We start from the raw sequence: 15,096 nt of genomic DNA on the forward strand, positions 1-15,096 counted from the left end.
ACATAACCCTCATCTACCCTCATAGTTCTGGTCACTGTTACCTATCTCTGGAAGGCTTCTCCCTTCATCCAGTACTCAGGTCTAACCTGGCCTGTCTTCTCTGTTCACCCACCCAAGGTCAAAGGGAAGTGCACCACTGATCACATTTCTGCTGCTGGCCCCTGGCTCAAGTTCCGTGGACATCTGGACAACATCTCTAATAACCTGCTCATTGGTGCCATCAACATTGAAAATGGCAAGGCCAACTCTGTGCGCAATGCTGTCACCCAGGAATTTGGTCCTGTCCCTGACACTGCTCGATACTACAAGGTAGGCCAGCATTGTTTGGTGGAAACAGTGTTGGCAGCCCTCTACTGAGGGCTGGGGCGGGGAGTGGGGGAGACATACCTGGAGAAAATTGCTCTCCTAGCACCCAAGAGACCCTGCCCTGGAGTCAGGAGTCACAGCAGGTATTTGACCCCAGACCAGAGAGGTTGAAGGAAACAAAGTGAAGCTCAGAAAAGCCACAGGCGGTTTCACAGAACCCAGGCCTGAGCCAGGGTCCCACCTCATTTTGTTTCTTTGAAACCCTGGCTATTTTGGAACTCGTTCTGTAGACCAGATGGCCTGGAGATCTGCCTGCCTCTGCCTCCCGAGTGCTGGGGTTAAAGCTGTGGGCCAGGACCGCCACACTCTACTTTTTGTATATATGGATGGGTTTTGCCTGCATGTGTTTGTTCACCATGTGCATGTCTGGTAGAAGAGGACTCCTACCCCCACCCCTTAGAATCGGAGTTAGATATGGTTGTGAGCTGCTGCGTGGGTGCTAGGATTAGAACCTGGTTCCTCTGAAAGAGCCACAGGTGCTCTTTACTGTGGAGCCATTTCTTCAACCCTGGTCCACTTCTTGGAAGGTTCAGACTGATCTAGGGTAGTGTGGGGGTCATCTGGCTCCTTGTGGCTGAGACAGTGCAGCTGCTTAAGGAACTGTAGTCTCCTCAGACCCATACTACTGACTATACAACTAAATGGCCCTTCGGTGCCTCCAAGGCCCCAGTGAGTCTCCTGCTCCCATTGTGCAGCCACAGCTTTTCTCTCAAAATGGAGCCTCTGCCCACCCTGCCTCTGCATTGCTCTGTGACGGCTAGCTGCTTCCTTGTCCACTGCCTGCTCCCTTGGGGCCTTATCTGGCCTAATTCATTCCAAGTCCAGCTGCTCGTGAGCAACAGCAAAGGAACTGCCCCCTCCCCTGACTCTGAACGTCAACTTGCACAAGGTTAGGCAGGTACAGGCAGCACTCTCAGCACTGTGTCCCTGTTACCTGACAGAAACATGGCATCAGGTGGGTAGTGATCGGAGACGAGAACTATGGTGAAGGCTCCAGCCGGGAACACGCAGCATTGGAGCCTCGCCACCTCGGGGGCCGGGCCATCATCACCAAGAGCTTCGCCAGGATCCATGGTGAGCCAGACCCTTAGGTGCTGCTCCTCGCTCAAGGTCCTAGGTCACCTACTGTCAATGGACAACTTGGGCCTGGAATCCATGCTCCCATATTCCACATAGCCTCTCCACACCTACCCAACGCCAAGTTGGCAGTGACCGAATCTGATGCTCGTAGCCCCCCACCAACACTGGTGCTGTTTCTAAGCTTGTCGGTTGAAATCCAAAGCACTAATACAAGCCTGCCTGGAGAGCTACTGGGGAAAGAAGGGCTGGGACCCAGTGGACTTGGGCACTATAGTCACTGCCTGTTTATCCCCAGCAGGACTGGGTTGAGGGTCTGTCTCCTGGTGTTTTAGAGAATACTCCTTGACCCACACTTTTGACTTCGTCTATGTCTTCCAGAAACCAATCTAAAGAAGCAGGGCTTGCTGCCCCTCACCTTTGCCGACCCCTCTGACTACAACAAGATCCATCCAGTGGACAAGCTCACTATTCAAGGCCTGAAGGACTTTGCCCCTGGCAAGGTCAGGGGGCTAGGAAGGAGGGCAGGCAGAGTGGGGATGGGATCTCTTAGGTGGTTGGGGTTGGATAGTCCCTTGCTTCTTGTCCTACTATAACCAGCCATGCCGTACACACGGCTCTTAGGAATCCATGGTCCACCCAGCTGAGACCCATTACCCCTGGCCTGGCACTCAGTGTCCAAATAGCTTGCCTGGTGCAATGCCTTGGGCCTTCACAGTGCCCAGTGAGGACTGTGTTCCTAGGAGCACCCTCCACTCCCCACCCATAAGCTTCTTTCCTTTGCAGCCTCTGAAATGCATCATCAAGCATCCTAATGGGACCCAGGAAACCATCCTCCTGAACCACACCTTCAACGAGACTCAGATCGAGTGGTTCCGTGCAGGCAGTGCCCTAAACAGGATGAAGGAGCTGCAGCAATAAGGAAGGTCCAGGCTGGCTGTCGTGTCCCTCTAGACCCTGCTGGGTGTCAAAAGTACAGGTCCATGTGCATCATCAGGCAGAGCTGGTCTGTCCAGCATGGCCTCCAGCTCCAAGATGGTGATCAGACCTGCTTCCTGCTCTCCTCATCTTCAGCCCACTGAGCGAGCCACCATGAAGGGCACTTAAGATTATGTCCCAGCCCCGGCCTTCCTTTTCAGTTTGGTTCATCCTTCAATAGCCCATACACCTGTATTTATTTTTAATGACAGCACTCCTAAAGAAGTTTTATCCTGCCTGATCATTTCACTGGTGGCTGAAGGATTTTAGAGAACCTTTTGTTCTTACAAATAAAAATCCAGATCCATTGACTGTTCTGTGTGAGAATGGTTGGTATCTGTGACTATCATCTTGCATTCAGGGAGAATCTTTTTTGTTGTTGTTGTTTTTGTTTTTTTCGAGACAGGGTTTCTTCTGTAGCTTTTGGAGACTGTCCCAGAACTAGCTCTTGTAGCCCAGGTTGGCCTCGAACTCGCAGAGATCCGCCTGCCTCTGCCTCCCGAGTGCTGGGATTAAAGGTGTGCGCCACCACCACCCAGCCAGGGAGAATCTTTTAAGCCAAGGTCAGCAGAGGCCTCACCAGGCCTGGGTTACTACAGCAAAGATGGGAATACTGCAGTGGGCTAGCTTCAGGGGCCAAGAGCTGCCTCTGTTCCCTCAGGACTGATGCACTAGACTTGGTCTTTAACTACCCTGAGAGTAGGTGCCACACCTATCTTAAAGTGGGTGGTGGCAGCTCACGCCTTTAATCCCAGTGCACAGTACTTGAACTTGGAGAGCCACCTGCCTCTGCCTCCCAAGTCCAGCCTGAACTAGATAAAGCAGCCTGAAAAGGAATCTGCTCCAAGCCACACCTAATAACATTTGCCAACCCTCACCTCTGCAGAAGGGTGGGGCCTCTTCATTAGGCAGCATCAGATGGCACTACCTGGTACCCACATGGAAAGACCCAGGCAGGCCAAGGAGGTCTGTCACAAAATAGTACTTATTACACAAGTGTCTCAGTGCCATTGGAGAAAAGGACAGCAGGGCTTGGCAGTCATTTGCCAAGACATGGGGCATCACAAACCCCATGATACTTGTCCCAGCTGAGGTGGCAGCAACACCAGGCTTCTTAAAAAGTAGCCCTAGGACAGTAATCTCACAGCCTCCATTTCCTAGGCAAGGAGTTGGTTTGGCTCATTGTGGGGGCTACTCCTTCCAAATGCTGGGGGAGGATGGTTGTAGCCTGGTGCTGCCACTGACACCGGTGTGAGTGGCTCTACCTCTACTCCAGAGCACCAAGCTCAGCAGACGCAGTCTGCTCTCATAAATGCCAAAGTCCTACAGCTGTCAAGCTTGGGAATACTGTCCCAGGTAGTCAATTTGGTGACCTTGGATCCTGTCAGCTATTGAAAGAGAGGAGGGTTACTGCTGCTGTCATTATTTATTAAATTTTCTTCTGTCACTGAAAACCAGAAGTTCACAGAAAAGATAGGACGGGCCTAGCTCATCCTATTGTATCCTAGTAGTACAATAACCTGCCTCATATGGAAGAGGCCCTGGGTTCCATCCTCAGCACTGAAGAAATAAACCAGTCCTTGTGCTGGGGAAGTTGGTAGAGTGCTTGCCTGGTGTGCACACAGCCCTGGCTCCATCCTACCACATAAACAACGTGGGGGTGCACACCTGGAATCACAGCACTCAAGAGGTAGAGGCTGGAGGATGAGAAACTGAAGGCTACTCTGCTGAACAGCAAGTGAGAAGCCAGCCTGGATACATGAGACTCAGGAAAACAAAAGCAATCCAATTCAGAGGGCTTCAGGGGTGGCTCCAGAAGGCAGAGAACCAGAGCTCAGGAAGACAAGTGGGTGGCACTGGGGGTTCCATCCAGCCTAGCTCTGGGCAGCACTCCACTTTCTCAGGTCTGGGCAGGGTCTTCAGGCTGGGCAGTCACTGTTAAGCTCCAGGTTTAATTGCTGGTCCACCAGGAGAGAAGACCCAGGCCTGGCTCACTGATAGATCCCTGTCAGAGAAAACAGGCACACTTGTCACCGCTCAGCTGGACTACCCAGGACAGGAGGCCCAGTGGCCCACCCTATAGCATCCGGCAGGCCCAGCACAGGCAAAAAGGAAGGTTGGGAGTCCTTCAGTCAGAAGGCTGTGGAGAGACTGGGAACCACAGTGCCACTCCTGCCCCAGCTCTCCACGTTCTTAGGAGAAAGCTAGCTTATTAGCCCCGTGGCCTCAAGTGAGATCAGGTAATCCTTCCTCAGTCCTAGACCTGTCTTTCTGAGCCCCCCAAAGTCACACCGAGGGAGGAACCCGAGACTCCCTTTTCCCTGGAACCCTGCTCTAGTCTCCACTTTAACCTCTCCAGCCCCTCCGTGGTTTTCTTTCCTTCCCTTAAAAGATCCCCATGACATAATCCAGTCTGAGCTGTCCCTCTGGGGGCATAGGACATACTCCCATCTAGCCTGCCCAACCCACAGCAACACTGTCACCTCAGCCCCAGTCCCCAAAAGCAGGCTAAGAAGTGACAGGTGACACTCATAAGACCTCTGACCTGCTAAGGAGGGGGTTCTAGAAATGGAACTCCAAGAAAGCAGCCTCCTTGCCAGGTTTGGTGGTGCACATCTCTAATCCCAGCACTTGAGAGGCAGGCAGGTCTGAGTGTGAGGCCAGCCTGGTCTACAAGAGCTAGTTCCAGACATACACAGAGAAACCCTGTCTCAACCCCCCCCCCCAAAAAAAAGAAAGAAAGCAACCCCCCATCAGCTTACCACAAGCATGTACGGCGCTTCCTTCTTTGGCAACTCCTCGCTGGAAGAGGCCGCCTCAGCTGAGCTGGGTCCTGAGGGGGACGTGTCCACAAAGCTCTCATCCACTACCCTGAAGCGGATCTCCTCACCAGTGTCCATGTAGAGGTCATGAGCTCCTTCCTCGGTCTCATACTCCCACACCCAGACTTGTTCTGTCTCATCACTGGAGACCAAGGTCAAGGCCACAACCATGCTATGCAAGTTCAGAAGGCAGAGGGTCCTCGGAAGTACTTACCCAAGTTAAAGCCAACTCTAGGTTGAGACTATTTTGGCTGGGAATCCCAGTGAAAGCTGCTTCTGTTCCTTGGAGAGGAGCTAGTTTGTGCCAGGACCCAAAGTGAGAACTATATTCCCAAGTCTGGAGATGAGAATGACCCAGAGCCCCACACGCCTCATTCAAGCCTTATCTAGTTTGACAGGAAGGTCATGGCTCCCCTGGTCTCCAGAAAATGAGGTAGGTTTAAATGGTACCTGCCTGAGGAAAACCAGGCTAGGCCAGATTTGCTGACAATTCAGTCTCTACCCCTGCCCTGCAGAGGCCTGGGAGTGAGCAGAGGCTGATCTGTGCTTCCCCACAGCCTACGGAGCCACACTGCCCTCTAGTGGCACACTGCATCCTCCATGTCAGGCGACTGCTGGGAGCTCTGAATACAGTTGTGACAAGCCACCTGAGACTCTCTCCCACTGACTGTCCCATTAAAAACAGCATAGATGTAGGAAGAGGACAGGGGCTCTGCACTCCAGCTCCTAGGGGAAGGATCTCTGAAATGACTCCTGCAGGTCAGAGTGGAGCAGGGGACCTGGTGCTTCACACCAACAGTGGCAGATCACAGAGTCCTCTGATCACCACAGGAGCGGGGATGTCAGCTGCCCCACACTAACCTTGAGAGGATACAATTTGGCAGGCTGCTGCAGTGACTCGGGGGGGATGAGAATGTCATCGAAGAACCCTAAAGAGACTGGAAGAGATGAAATGATGGCGCGGGGTGAGGATGTCAAAGGGACAACAGAGGAGATGGCTGGACACTGCAAGTCCCTTTCCCAGTGCAGCCCAGGTGTCCCCAGGGCAATCTGTCCCCTCCTTCCTCAAAGCCCCACATCTGTAACTATACTACCAACAAGTGTTCAGCAGCCCTGGCAAAGCTCCAAGGATCTAGTTCTCCACCCTGAGTGCTCACTGAGACCCATACGGACTGTGCGCCCGTCACCTCCGCCTGCTCAGTAGCCACCCTAAGACCCTAAGCTGTAGCCTTAGGGTGAAACCTGACAGTTGGATGAGGGGAAGGGCACCCTCGCTCGGTCCGCAGACATGCCCACCCCGCTGTGCCCCACCCCAGCAGTCACTCTTCCTTACCGTGCACACCCTCTGGGCTGCAGCCTTTGATCTTTCCAATGAGGATTTCGTCCAGGAACGGGTGGAACACCACGTATCGGAAATGGACTGGAAAAGAAGGAACACTGTTGTCAGTGACACCAGACCCTCCATGGTGGCCTTGGAGCCTGGGGCTGATCATGCTCGCCCATGTCCACCTCTCTGCCAGCACACTTACCCAATGGTCCACGCCAAGTCCTCCTGCAGGTCTAGACCTGTCTGCTAAGCCAGAGAGCTGACCCTCCCTCTCTTCTGCAAGGTCACAGCTTGGTCTCCAAAGGGACCAGCAGCTCTTGCTGCCCTGGACTAAGGCTGGTTTCCAAATCCATCTCAAGTCACACCTGAACCTTGCTTGATTCTGGACCACTAGTGACTCCAAAGTCAATTCCAAACTCCCCGTCCCCCAACCAAGCTCACCTTCAGCACAGAGACAATCTGTGATGGGGTACTAAAAACGCCAAGGCTGCCTGTGGTGAGAGACACACCTGGGGAAAGTCTTCAGGGGTCCTCAGGCCTTGTCCTGTGTGCTCCCCACTCACCTGAATCCAAGGGAAAGGCTGGCCTAAGGTGTACCCATATCAGGATGACTGCTGGCCTCAGCAGAAGCCACAGCTCTCAAACAGGAAGATGCTCTCTGCCATTAGCCAACTGCAACTATGAACTGCCTGGGTCAGCCACATTTCCAGCACACGAGGAAGAGGCAGCTCAGAGAGGCTGGGTGTGCCACTCTGACTACACAGCTCCCCTGCCTATTCGGCCACGGGAAGCCTCTAGGTCAGTGCTTCTCAACCTTCCTAATACTGCAACCTTTTCATACACAGACCCCAAGTATAAAATTATTTTTGCTGCTACTTCCTGACTGTAATTCTACAACTTATGAATTGTAATTAATGTACAGGATATCTGCTATGCAACCCAAAGGGGTCACGACCCACAGGTTAACAGCCACCCTAGATGTCTCTCCCCGGATGAGGTCACCAGGTTGAATGTGCCTTCCTCAGACAGACTCACTCCTAGCACAGACTTCTTCCACAAGGGCTCCTTCAGTGGCCTACCTTGCCCAGCTCTGTCCACCTGCCTTCCTGCACACTACCCTGTGAGGTGACAAGCATCCTAAAGGTGACTGAACCTTCTACTAACTTTCCAGAATGCAGCCAGGAGCAGACATGGGCCGCTTACCCACAAGACGAAAACACATTGCCCTCCACAGCACCCAGCATTCAGCTCAAAGCCTCCACCAGGTTAGTTTGGCACAGGCTACGAGGACAGGACAGCATGTAAACCAGGGCCCAGGGCCTAAGTGGTGAGCGGCCCATGTTCACTGACTAATAAACAGAAGCTCGGTGTACACACAGTCCAGTAATCGACCTCGAAAAGGAAAGCTGAAGCTGGGCATGGTGGCACACACCTTTAACCCCAGCACCCTGGAAGCAGATCTCTGTTGAGTTTGAGGCTAGCCTGGTCTACATGAGTTGTTACAGGACAGCCAGGGCTACACAGAGAGACCCCGTCTTAAAAGACAACAACCAAGGGCTAGAAGATGTGGCCCAGTGGTGGAACACTCAATGACATGAGGCCCTGGGTTTCCACCCCAGGACTGCACTCCATTCCCACCCCAGCAGGGGGTCGCAGGGGGAGGGCAGAACCATTTGAATCATTTGCTCTTAGCAGGCATGAGCAGAAGTATTCTAGGATACTACTCTACATCCTTGGAACGTGTACTCCACACTCTTGTGAGTTTCTGGGAAAAGAACAAATTCCTGAATCCACTCATACGAGGCACTGAAGCGGCCACGACTCCAAAGAAGGGCCAGCAAAATAGTTCAGTGGATGGGACTGGAGAGATGGCTCAGCGGTTAAGAGCATTGCCTGCTCTTCCAAAGGTCCTGAGTTCAATTCCCAGCAACCACGTGGTGGCTCACAACCATCTGTAATGAGGCCTGCAGGAAGAATACTGTATACATAATGAACAAATAAATAAATATTTAAAAAAAAATAGTTCAGTGGAAAAAGAGGCTTGTGACCAAGTCTGACCACCGGAGTTTGATCACCAGGACCCAAATGGTGAAAGAAGAAAGACTCTAACAAGCTGACCTTCTGAGGTGGAAGTGGGGCATGGCCCGATGCTCTTGCATTGCTCATGGCCCTAAAGAGCTTCCCACTGTGTGACAGGTACATGTAGCTGCCATCCCAGGCCCCCATCCCAGGAGCCAGAGCCAGAAGCACAGGTCTGTGGGACGTACTTACTCCAAGGGTCAAACTTTACTCCATCTCCCACAGTGAAACAAGAGACTCAGGGTGAGCAGGGTCTAGGGGACAATACAAACCAATACTGGAGACCAAGTGTCAGATATAACCAAGGGAAAACAGGCAGCATTTCCTTAAAGCTGATTTGTTTCTGGTATTCCTCAAGTTATTAGCACTTGTCTCTTGAACAACAGGCTCTTGTCCAAGAACAGAGCCTGCCCAGCTCAGCAGTATTCCCTGAGAACAGAGGCCTTGCCCTTGTCCAAGCGCAGAGCCAAGCTCAGCTTGGCACTCCTCTCTGAGAACAGGACTACTCATAGCTGTTTCCACGCTCTGGGCTTGCTCATGAAAATTCCTAGTCCAAACAAAGACAGTCTGCTTGCTGGGGTTCTCTGCAGAGCTCAACGCCTATCAATTAACAAGTCTCGGGATGCCAGCACAGACCCCGAGCTGCCTGTGCACACTCCAGAACACTCGACCACCCGTCCCTGGGCTGAGAGGCTGACCAACATAGACAAAGATAAGGTTCCCCACTGTGCCTTGTGTGTCTGTCCTGTCACAGGGTTCTTTGCCTCTGCCGCATTTCCAGGCTGACACTGCAAGCCCTGGGCAAGCTGATGATACACATTCTACCCAGGGCCTGCAGACAGGGTGCAGAGTTCCTCCAGGCCGTCCTTCTGTTGGCCCAATGCAAGCAGGACTAGGAGTCCCTACATCCTCCAGGGAAGACACCTAAGCTGACCAGACCCTCCCACCACCTCCCCAGGTCCCGCCCACCACTCTTTCACCCCCAGATGCACATCCCTTTCGGTTTTACTACACTTTCCCTCACACAAGGGGAAAAGTCTGTCTCTCCGTTCCTCAGTCTTAGCCACGTGAAGCTTTTGCTCAGTGGCCTCCAGGCAAGGCTGAAGACATCCTTAGGCACTGAACTTGAGACCTCTGAAACCACCACACCAGATACCCCAGCCCTGGCCAAGACCTGCCCAGAACAGCACACCCAAGTAACTCCCAGAACCAACAGAAACAAGTAATGCCACGCTTCCTCAGTGCCCAGGCCCCATCTTGAGCTCTACTATAGTAATGTCTTAGTCCTCCTGGCAGTCCTAAAGTATAGAAGCTACTATCGCTGTTAGCCCAGGCCTGCCTGCAACTCCTGATCCTATTGCTTCCACCTCCCACGTGTTGGGACTACAGGCATGTATCACCATCCCTGCTCAGAGGACGGACACACACACGGGGGGACACACACAGGGGGACACACACACACACACACCGTGTGGAGATCAGAGGAAAACTATGAGCAGTCAGTTCTCTCCTTCCACCTTCTAGTGAGTTCTGGGTATCAAACTCTAGATTTGTACAGCAAGCACTTTTACCCCTGAGGCACTCACTGACCCCGGAGTTTTAACTGCTGTGGCCCACCTGCCCCTCCAGGTCCCCAGACCTCACTAGGCCACTCCACCCTCACCTCCTGCTCTCCGCTCAGGGTCCTTGCCTAGCAGACCTTCTCATCACACCCATGAAGCAATGAGTGGCCTGAGGGCTGGACAAGGGTCAGGGGGCACTGGATGGAACCCAAGAGACCCGAAGGCTGAACCACAATCTCAGTCTCAAAACCATAGCAGCCTTGAGATTCTCCCCATCTACACTGCTGGCTTACAGGAATGGAAACTGAGGCCCAGAGGGGACAAGAGTACCCATGGTCACTGAAGTAAATTCTGAGCAGAATTAGGCTGAGGCCCAGGTTTCCTGCCACCCCAAGAGGCATGGCAGCTTGATCTTTTACTACAGAAAAATGAGCCCCAAGAAATATGGCACCCTGGGAAGAAAAGACACCCACCTTTGGTGTGTGAGGCTCCGTCCCCTGGGAATACATAGGCATCTTCCAGCTTGGTGATATCAAACAGACAGATGCAGAGTCCCACGTTGTACACGACCTGTGTACACACGTGCATACACAGTGACCCCGGGGTCCAGCATCTCCAAAACCCTCCTCCTCATAGTAAGCTTCGAGTTCCCCTTGTTCTAGAGATGTAAGCTAAGACTCGGCAGGAGGTGACTGGTAGGAACCTCAGGACGCAGAACTCTGGAAAGAGCAGGGCCTGAACGACCAGCCAGGACATCAAGGACACTGCTTTGCCTTTCTGAGCCTCAGTTTTCCCATGTTCAAAATGAGACACCAGACTGGGCATCGTGGCTCATGCCTTCAATCCCAGCACTCAGGAGGTGGAGGCAGGCAGTCTGAGGCCAGTCTGGTCTACAGAGCGAGTTTGAGGATAGCCAGGGCTAGAGAGAAACCCTATCTCAAACCGACATGCCACCCCCAAAGAAAAGAGACACCAGCTGAAGCGTTGTTAAGTGAGTAGGATGGACATGAAGTTTCCTGGTGGTTCAGAGACCACAAATGACCAAATTGACTGTCACCACTGTGAGGACTGACAGTGGGAAGCCTTGCTTGCTTAAGTCTCTATTTTCCAATACCTTAAAGTCTATGTTCCAAATCACAGACAATAAATATGAGAACCTGCCACACTCATGCCACACTCATGCCACACTCAGGCCACCTCACACACACAGAGACGAGGCTCTCACAGGGTATGTGGTCAGCCCTTCAAGAGAGAGCCCCACACCCCCAAGCCTACACTCTGGTATTCTTGGCTCGGTGTCTGCACATCCGCCACCCTCTAAATCACACCCCTCACCAGACCTGCTCAGAGAGGCAGCAGAGCACTTGAGAGCTGGGGCAGAGCTCCCGGTGAGCTCTTCTGTGGGGCACCTCTCACACGAGTCAGTGACCTGGCCTCAGCCAGGCACGGTGACTTGAGAGGTGGAGGCAGAGCCATCCTGGTCACATAGTGACTGTGAAGTCAGTTCAGTTCCCATGAGACCCTGCCTCAGAAATAAATGGGGAGGTGGAATTGGCAAAAGGGCCCAGCAGTCAAGGTGCTTGCCACCAAGCCAGACAACTTAAGCTGCATCCCAGGACTGCAGGAGACTCACCCTCTCCTCACGGCTGTGATATGTACACCCACATGCAAAATAAATACATGGAATTTAAGAAAAATAATGAAGACTACACTTTCAGAGACTTCTTTTTTTTTTAGTTCTTCAAGACAGGGTTTCTGTGTAACAGCCCCAGCTATCCTAGAACTCACTCTGTAGACCAGGCTGGCCTCAAACTCACAAAGATCCTCCTGCCTCCCAAGTGCTGGGATTAAAGGCGTGAGCCATCAGGGATCATCTCTAGTCTGTTACTGGAGAGGTTTCTCTGACTGTGTGGGGCACCCGCAACCACCAGGACAAGATGTGGTTTCCTCCTGAGGGTGAAGCAGCTCTGGTGCTGCTTTTCTGCAGCTGCCTCCCGCAGCTGATGATCTGCTCTCTCCCTGAAGAGGGAGAGAGAGGGAGGGCAGTCTGCGTGGATTTCAGGGGGAAAAAAATTAACAAAAGAAGCCCTGGATGTGGTGGCTGTAGGGGTTTGGATAAGAATGGCCTCCCCAGGTCCATAGATTTGAATGCTGAGGCATCAGGGAGAGGCACTATTTCAAAAGGATTAGAAGGATCAGGAGGTGTGGCCTTGCTGGAGGAAGTGTGCCACTGGGGTGGGCTTTGAGACTGCTGTTCTCTTGGTCTGTGGATCTAGAGGGAGCACTCAGCTGATGCTCCAGCACCATGTATGCCCCACCTTGATAATGGACTAAACCTCCCGGAAGCTGCCTCGGTCATGGCGTCTCTCCATGGCAACTCAACTGTGACTGAGACAAGGGCACACACCTTTAATACCAGCACCTGCGCCGCAGAGGCAGGCAGGCAGGCCTCTCTGACTGCAAGGCCAAACCAAAATAAATCAGAGTCCGTGAATTCGCTCCCCCAGCGGCCAGGCCTCAGGTTTGTATGTGTGCCTCCTCCCCAACCTCAGTCTCCGTAAGGGAGAAATCCAGCCAATCTTGCTCTTTCTGCCCCCACCTCTGCAAATACCGCCTCCTACTGGCCTAAAGAACACTACCTGAACTACAGAGCCCTCCAGGGCAGTGGCCGGGCTTCCGTCTGCATCCCTACACCTCCCTCACTGTTGCAGCCACGCCAGCTCCCTCGGTGCCCTGTGAGACGCCACCAACCCCTCCTTCCTCAGGGCCTCTGCGCATGCTCATGACTCTGCCTGCACAGCTCTTCCCACCCAGCCTGCTCCAACCCTCACAACTTGGCTTCTCCTTGCCAGCTGATCTCAACCCAAGGGCTATTTCCTCAAAAAAGCCACCAATCTCTTTTATCCTGAGTGATTCTCCTTTGTTCCCCAGGTGTGTGAATGCCTGCCCTTCGTGGTCTCAACTGTGAGACCCTGTCAGTAAAGTCTTTTCTTCCCCTCTCTACACCACAGGGCCAGAGCCTCTGTCTCTCCCGCCAGGCTAAGTGTTGGAGATAGTTAAAGGAATAAGTCAGAGAAGACCCCTGTATCTATGGAAAGGGAAACACAGTAACCAAATAAATCTCAGAGTCCAGTGAGAAGGCTCCGACCTCCAAACCTGACAGCTGAGTTCAATCCCAGGGACCCACACGGTGGAAGGATCCACAAACTGTCCTCTGACCTTCTGTGTGCTGTGGCACACACAGGTATACACAAAGATAAAGAAATGTAAAATCTGGCTGGGTGGTGGTGGAGCACACCTTTAATCCCAGCACTTGGGAGGCAGAGGCAGGCGGATCTCTGTGGGTTCCAGGCCAGCCTGGTCTACAAGAGCGAGTTCCAGGACAAATCCAAAGCCTACACAGAGAAACGCTGTCTCCAAAAAAGAGTTCAGATACACAAGAAAATAAATGTGTTCAGTGTGAAGAGAGACGTGAAGAAGAGTGGCTAAGCAGTCACCACAGGAGAGCATGGCCCACAGCAGGTGTGCAAAACATCGATTTGAGAATGAATAGAGAAACCTCCCGACAACGCCGGAATACTAGAGCGCAGTTGAGAGAAAAACAATTATCCCCGTTTTACAAATAAAAATTTAGGCCCAGAGACGGTGACTTGGCCGAGCCGGCTCAGTAACTGGATGTGGAATCTCGCTTTTACAAACTCATTTTGAGCGCAGTCTCTCCGTTGTTTCTTTTCTGGCCATATTAAGACTCGAAACAACAGTCCCGCAAAGGCCAAGCAAATTTAAGCACTGTTGGACACCCCGACGCTTTTTATTTTGTTTGGGACAGGGGCTTACAGTGTTGCTCACGTTGGCCTCGAACTCACGATCGTCGCAAGCCTCAACGACCTAAGAAGCTGGGACTACGGCCCATTTACTACTTGGGGTACCTCTAACATCCAAGTCTGTCTCAGAGGAAAGAAGAGGAAAGAAGACCCCGACATGAAGTTATTTAAATGTGCAAGGCTAAGGCTGAACCAGTCGACAGTCAGGCTAGCAGGGGGCGGGATCGGATTCCGCACGCCAGCCCGAGGGCCCAGTACCTTATTAGCTAATTTCTTGTTCAGCTCCTCGGCAATGGAGTCGTTGAGCTTCCGCTCAAACTGCCACGGCGGTATGCGCACGGTGTCCACCATCTCCACCAGGACGAACATCCTGCGCCAGGGCTCTGGGAACCGGCGAGCCTGTCAAGCACCGGGGCCTGCGAGCGCTCGAGATCCCCAAGCCGCCTCGGTCCCCTCTCGGCCTGACAAGCCAGGCCGGCAGCCGGGCCGCGCGGGAGAGCCTGCGGCGCCGCTTGCAGACGCTACTCTCCGGCCCCGGAGGAAGCTGAGGCGCGCTCACTCCAGCCACCCACCCCCTAAATCCTCGGCTTCCCCGCACCGCTCTGTGTGCCCCAAGCGCGGCAGCCACGCACCATTCACGCGCAACTAGCCTTCCGAGGTCACTCAGCTTCCGGAGAACTGACCAATAAGAAGCCTGTGCCCGCCCCGGAGGGTTACGGAGCTACACGAGGCTCCTGAAAGGGGCGTGGTCAGGAGGTGGGCGGGGTCGCCTGCTGTCTCCAGCCAGTGAGGGGAGAGGAACGGCGTATAGCCGCGCGTGTCGGCGCACGCCCTTAACTCCAGCACTCGAGAGGCAGAGGCAGGTGGAGTTCTGAGTTTGAGGCCAGTCTAGTCTACCTACATGGAGAAACCCTGCCTCAAACAACAAAAACCAGTCCGTGCTCCAGACCAGTACCCAAGACGCTGGGCAAGAAAGGGTCACCAGAACCTTTCTGGATGACAGAAAGTGGTGCAACATTGACGTACTCAACAAAAAGCACACTCGGTCTTAAGCAGCTGAG

General features: G+C 53.2%; 2 protein-coding genes and 1 pseudogene across 4 annotated transcripts in view; 2 read left to right on the top strand and 1 right to left on the bottom strand.

Moving 5' to 3' along the window:
- Positions 1 to 2,733, top strand: part of Aco2 (aconitase 2) — a 44,362-nt gene extending 41,629 nt beyond the window's left edge. For both annotated transcript variants that reach the window (XM_038344011.1, XM_038344012.1), the window contains 4 exons: positions 118 to 309; positions 1,308 to 1,440; positions 1,825 to 1,946; positions 2,230 to 2,733. In XM_038344011.1, the coding sequence (XP_038199939.1) occupies positions 118 to 309; positions 1,308 to 1,440; positions 1,825 to 1,946; positions 2,230 to 2,364 (582 nt within the window). In that variant the 3' untranslated portion in view covers positions 2,365 to 2,733. The remainder of the gene's footprint in view (positions 1 to 117; positions 310 to 1,307; positions 1,441 to 1,824; positions 1,947 to 2,229) is intronic.
- Positions 2,734 to 3,828: 1,095 nt separating this feature from the next.
- Positions 3,829 to 14,707, bottom strand: Polr3h (RNA polymerase III subunit H). Of its 2 annotated transcripts, XM_038344014.1 has the most exons (7): positions 14,668 to 14,707; positions 14,294 to 14,418; positions 10,685 to 10,781; positions 6,577 to 6,663; positions 6,118 to 6,181; positions 5,184 to 5,385; positions 3,829 to 4,426 (listed from the first exon to the last, which is right to left on the bottom strand). In XM_038344014.1, the coding sequence occupies exons 2-7, from the start codon at positions 14,402 to 14,404 to the stop codon at positions 4,373 to 4,375; spliced, it is 615 nt and encodes a 204-aa protein (XP_038199942.1). In that variant the 5' UTR covers positions 14,405 to 14,418; positions 14,668 to 14,707; the 3' UTR covers positions 3,829 to 4,372. The 2 variants fall into 2 exon arrangements, with proteins under 2 accessions (XP_038199942.1, XP_041911720.1); XM_042055786.1 differs by having other exon boundaries at positions 14,294 to 14,697.
- Positions 12,062 to 12,267, top strand: LOC119824147 (annotated as a pseudogene).
- Positions 14,708 to 15,096: the final 389 nt, after the last annotated feature.

This window comes from Arvicola amphibius, chromosome 9, assembly GCF_903992535.2.
Source record: "Arvicola amphibius chromosome 9, mArvAmp1.2, whole genome shotgun sequence".
Classification (NCBI taxonomy): Eukaryota; Metazoa; Chordata; class Mammalia; order Rodentia; family Cricetidae; genus Arvicola; species Arvicola amphibius.

Excerpts from the sequence above, each read along its gene's own strand:
- Polr3h (XM_038344014.1), bottom strand. The coding sequence starts at position 14,404 with ATGTTCGTCCTGGTGGAGATGGTGGACACCGTGCGCATACCGCCGTGG. Across the intron at positions 5,386-6,117 it reads CTGCAGCAGCCTGCCAAATT|TGATGAGACAGAACAAGTCT; the intron begins GTATCCTCTCAA and ends CTTGGTCTCCAG. Across the intron at positions 4,427-5,183 it reads AAGCGCCGTACATGCTTGTG|GGATCTATCAGTGAGCCAGG; the intron begins GTAAGCTGATGG and ends TTTCTCTGACAG.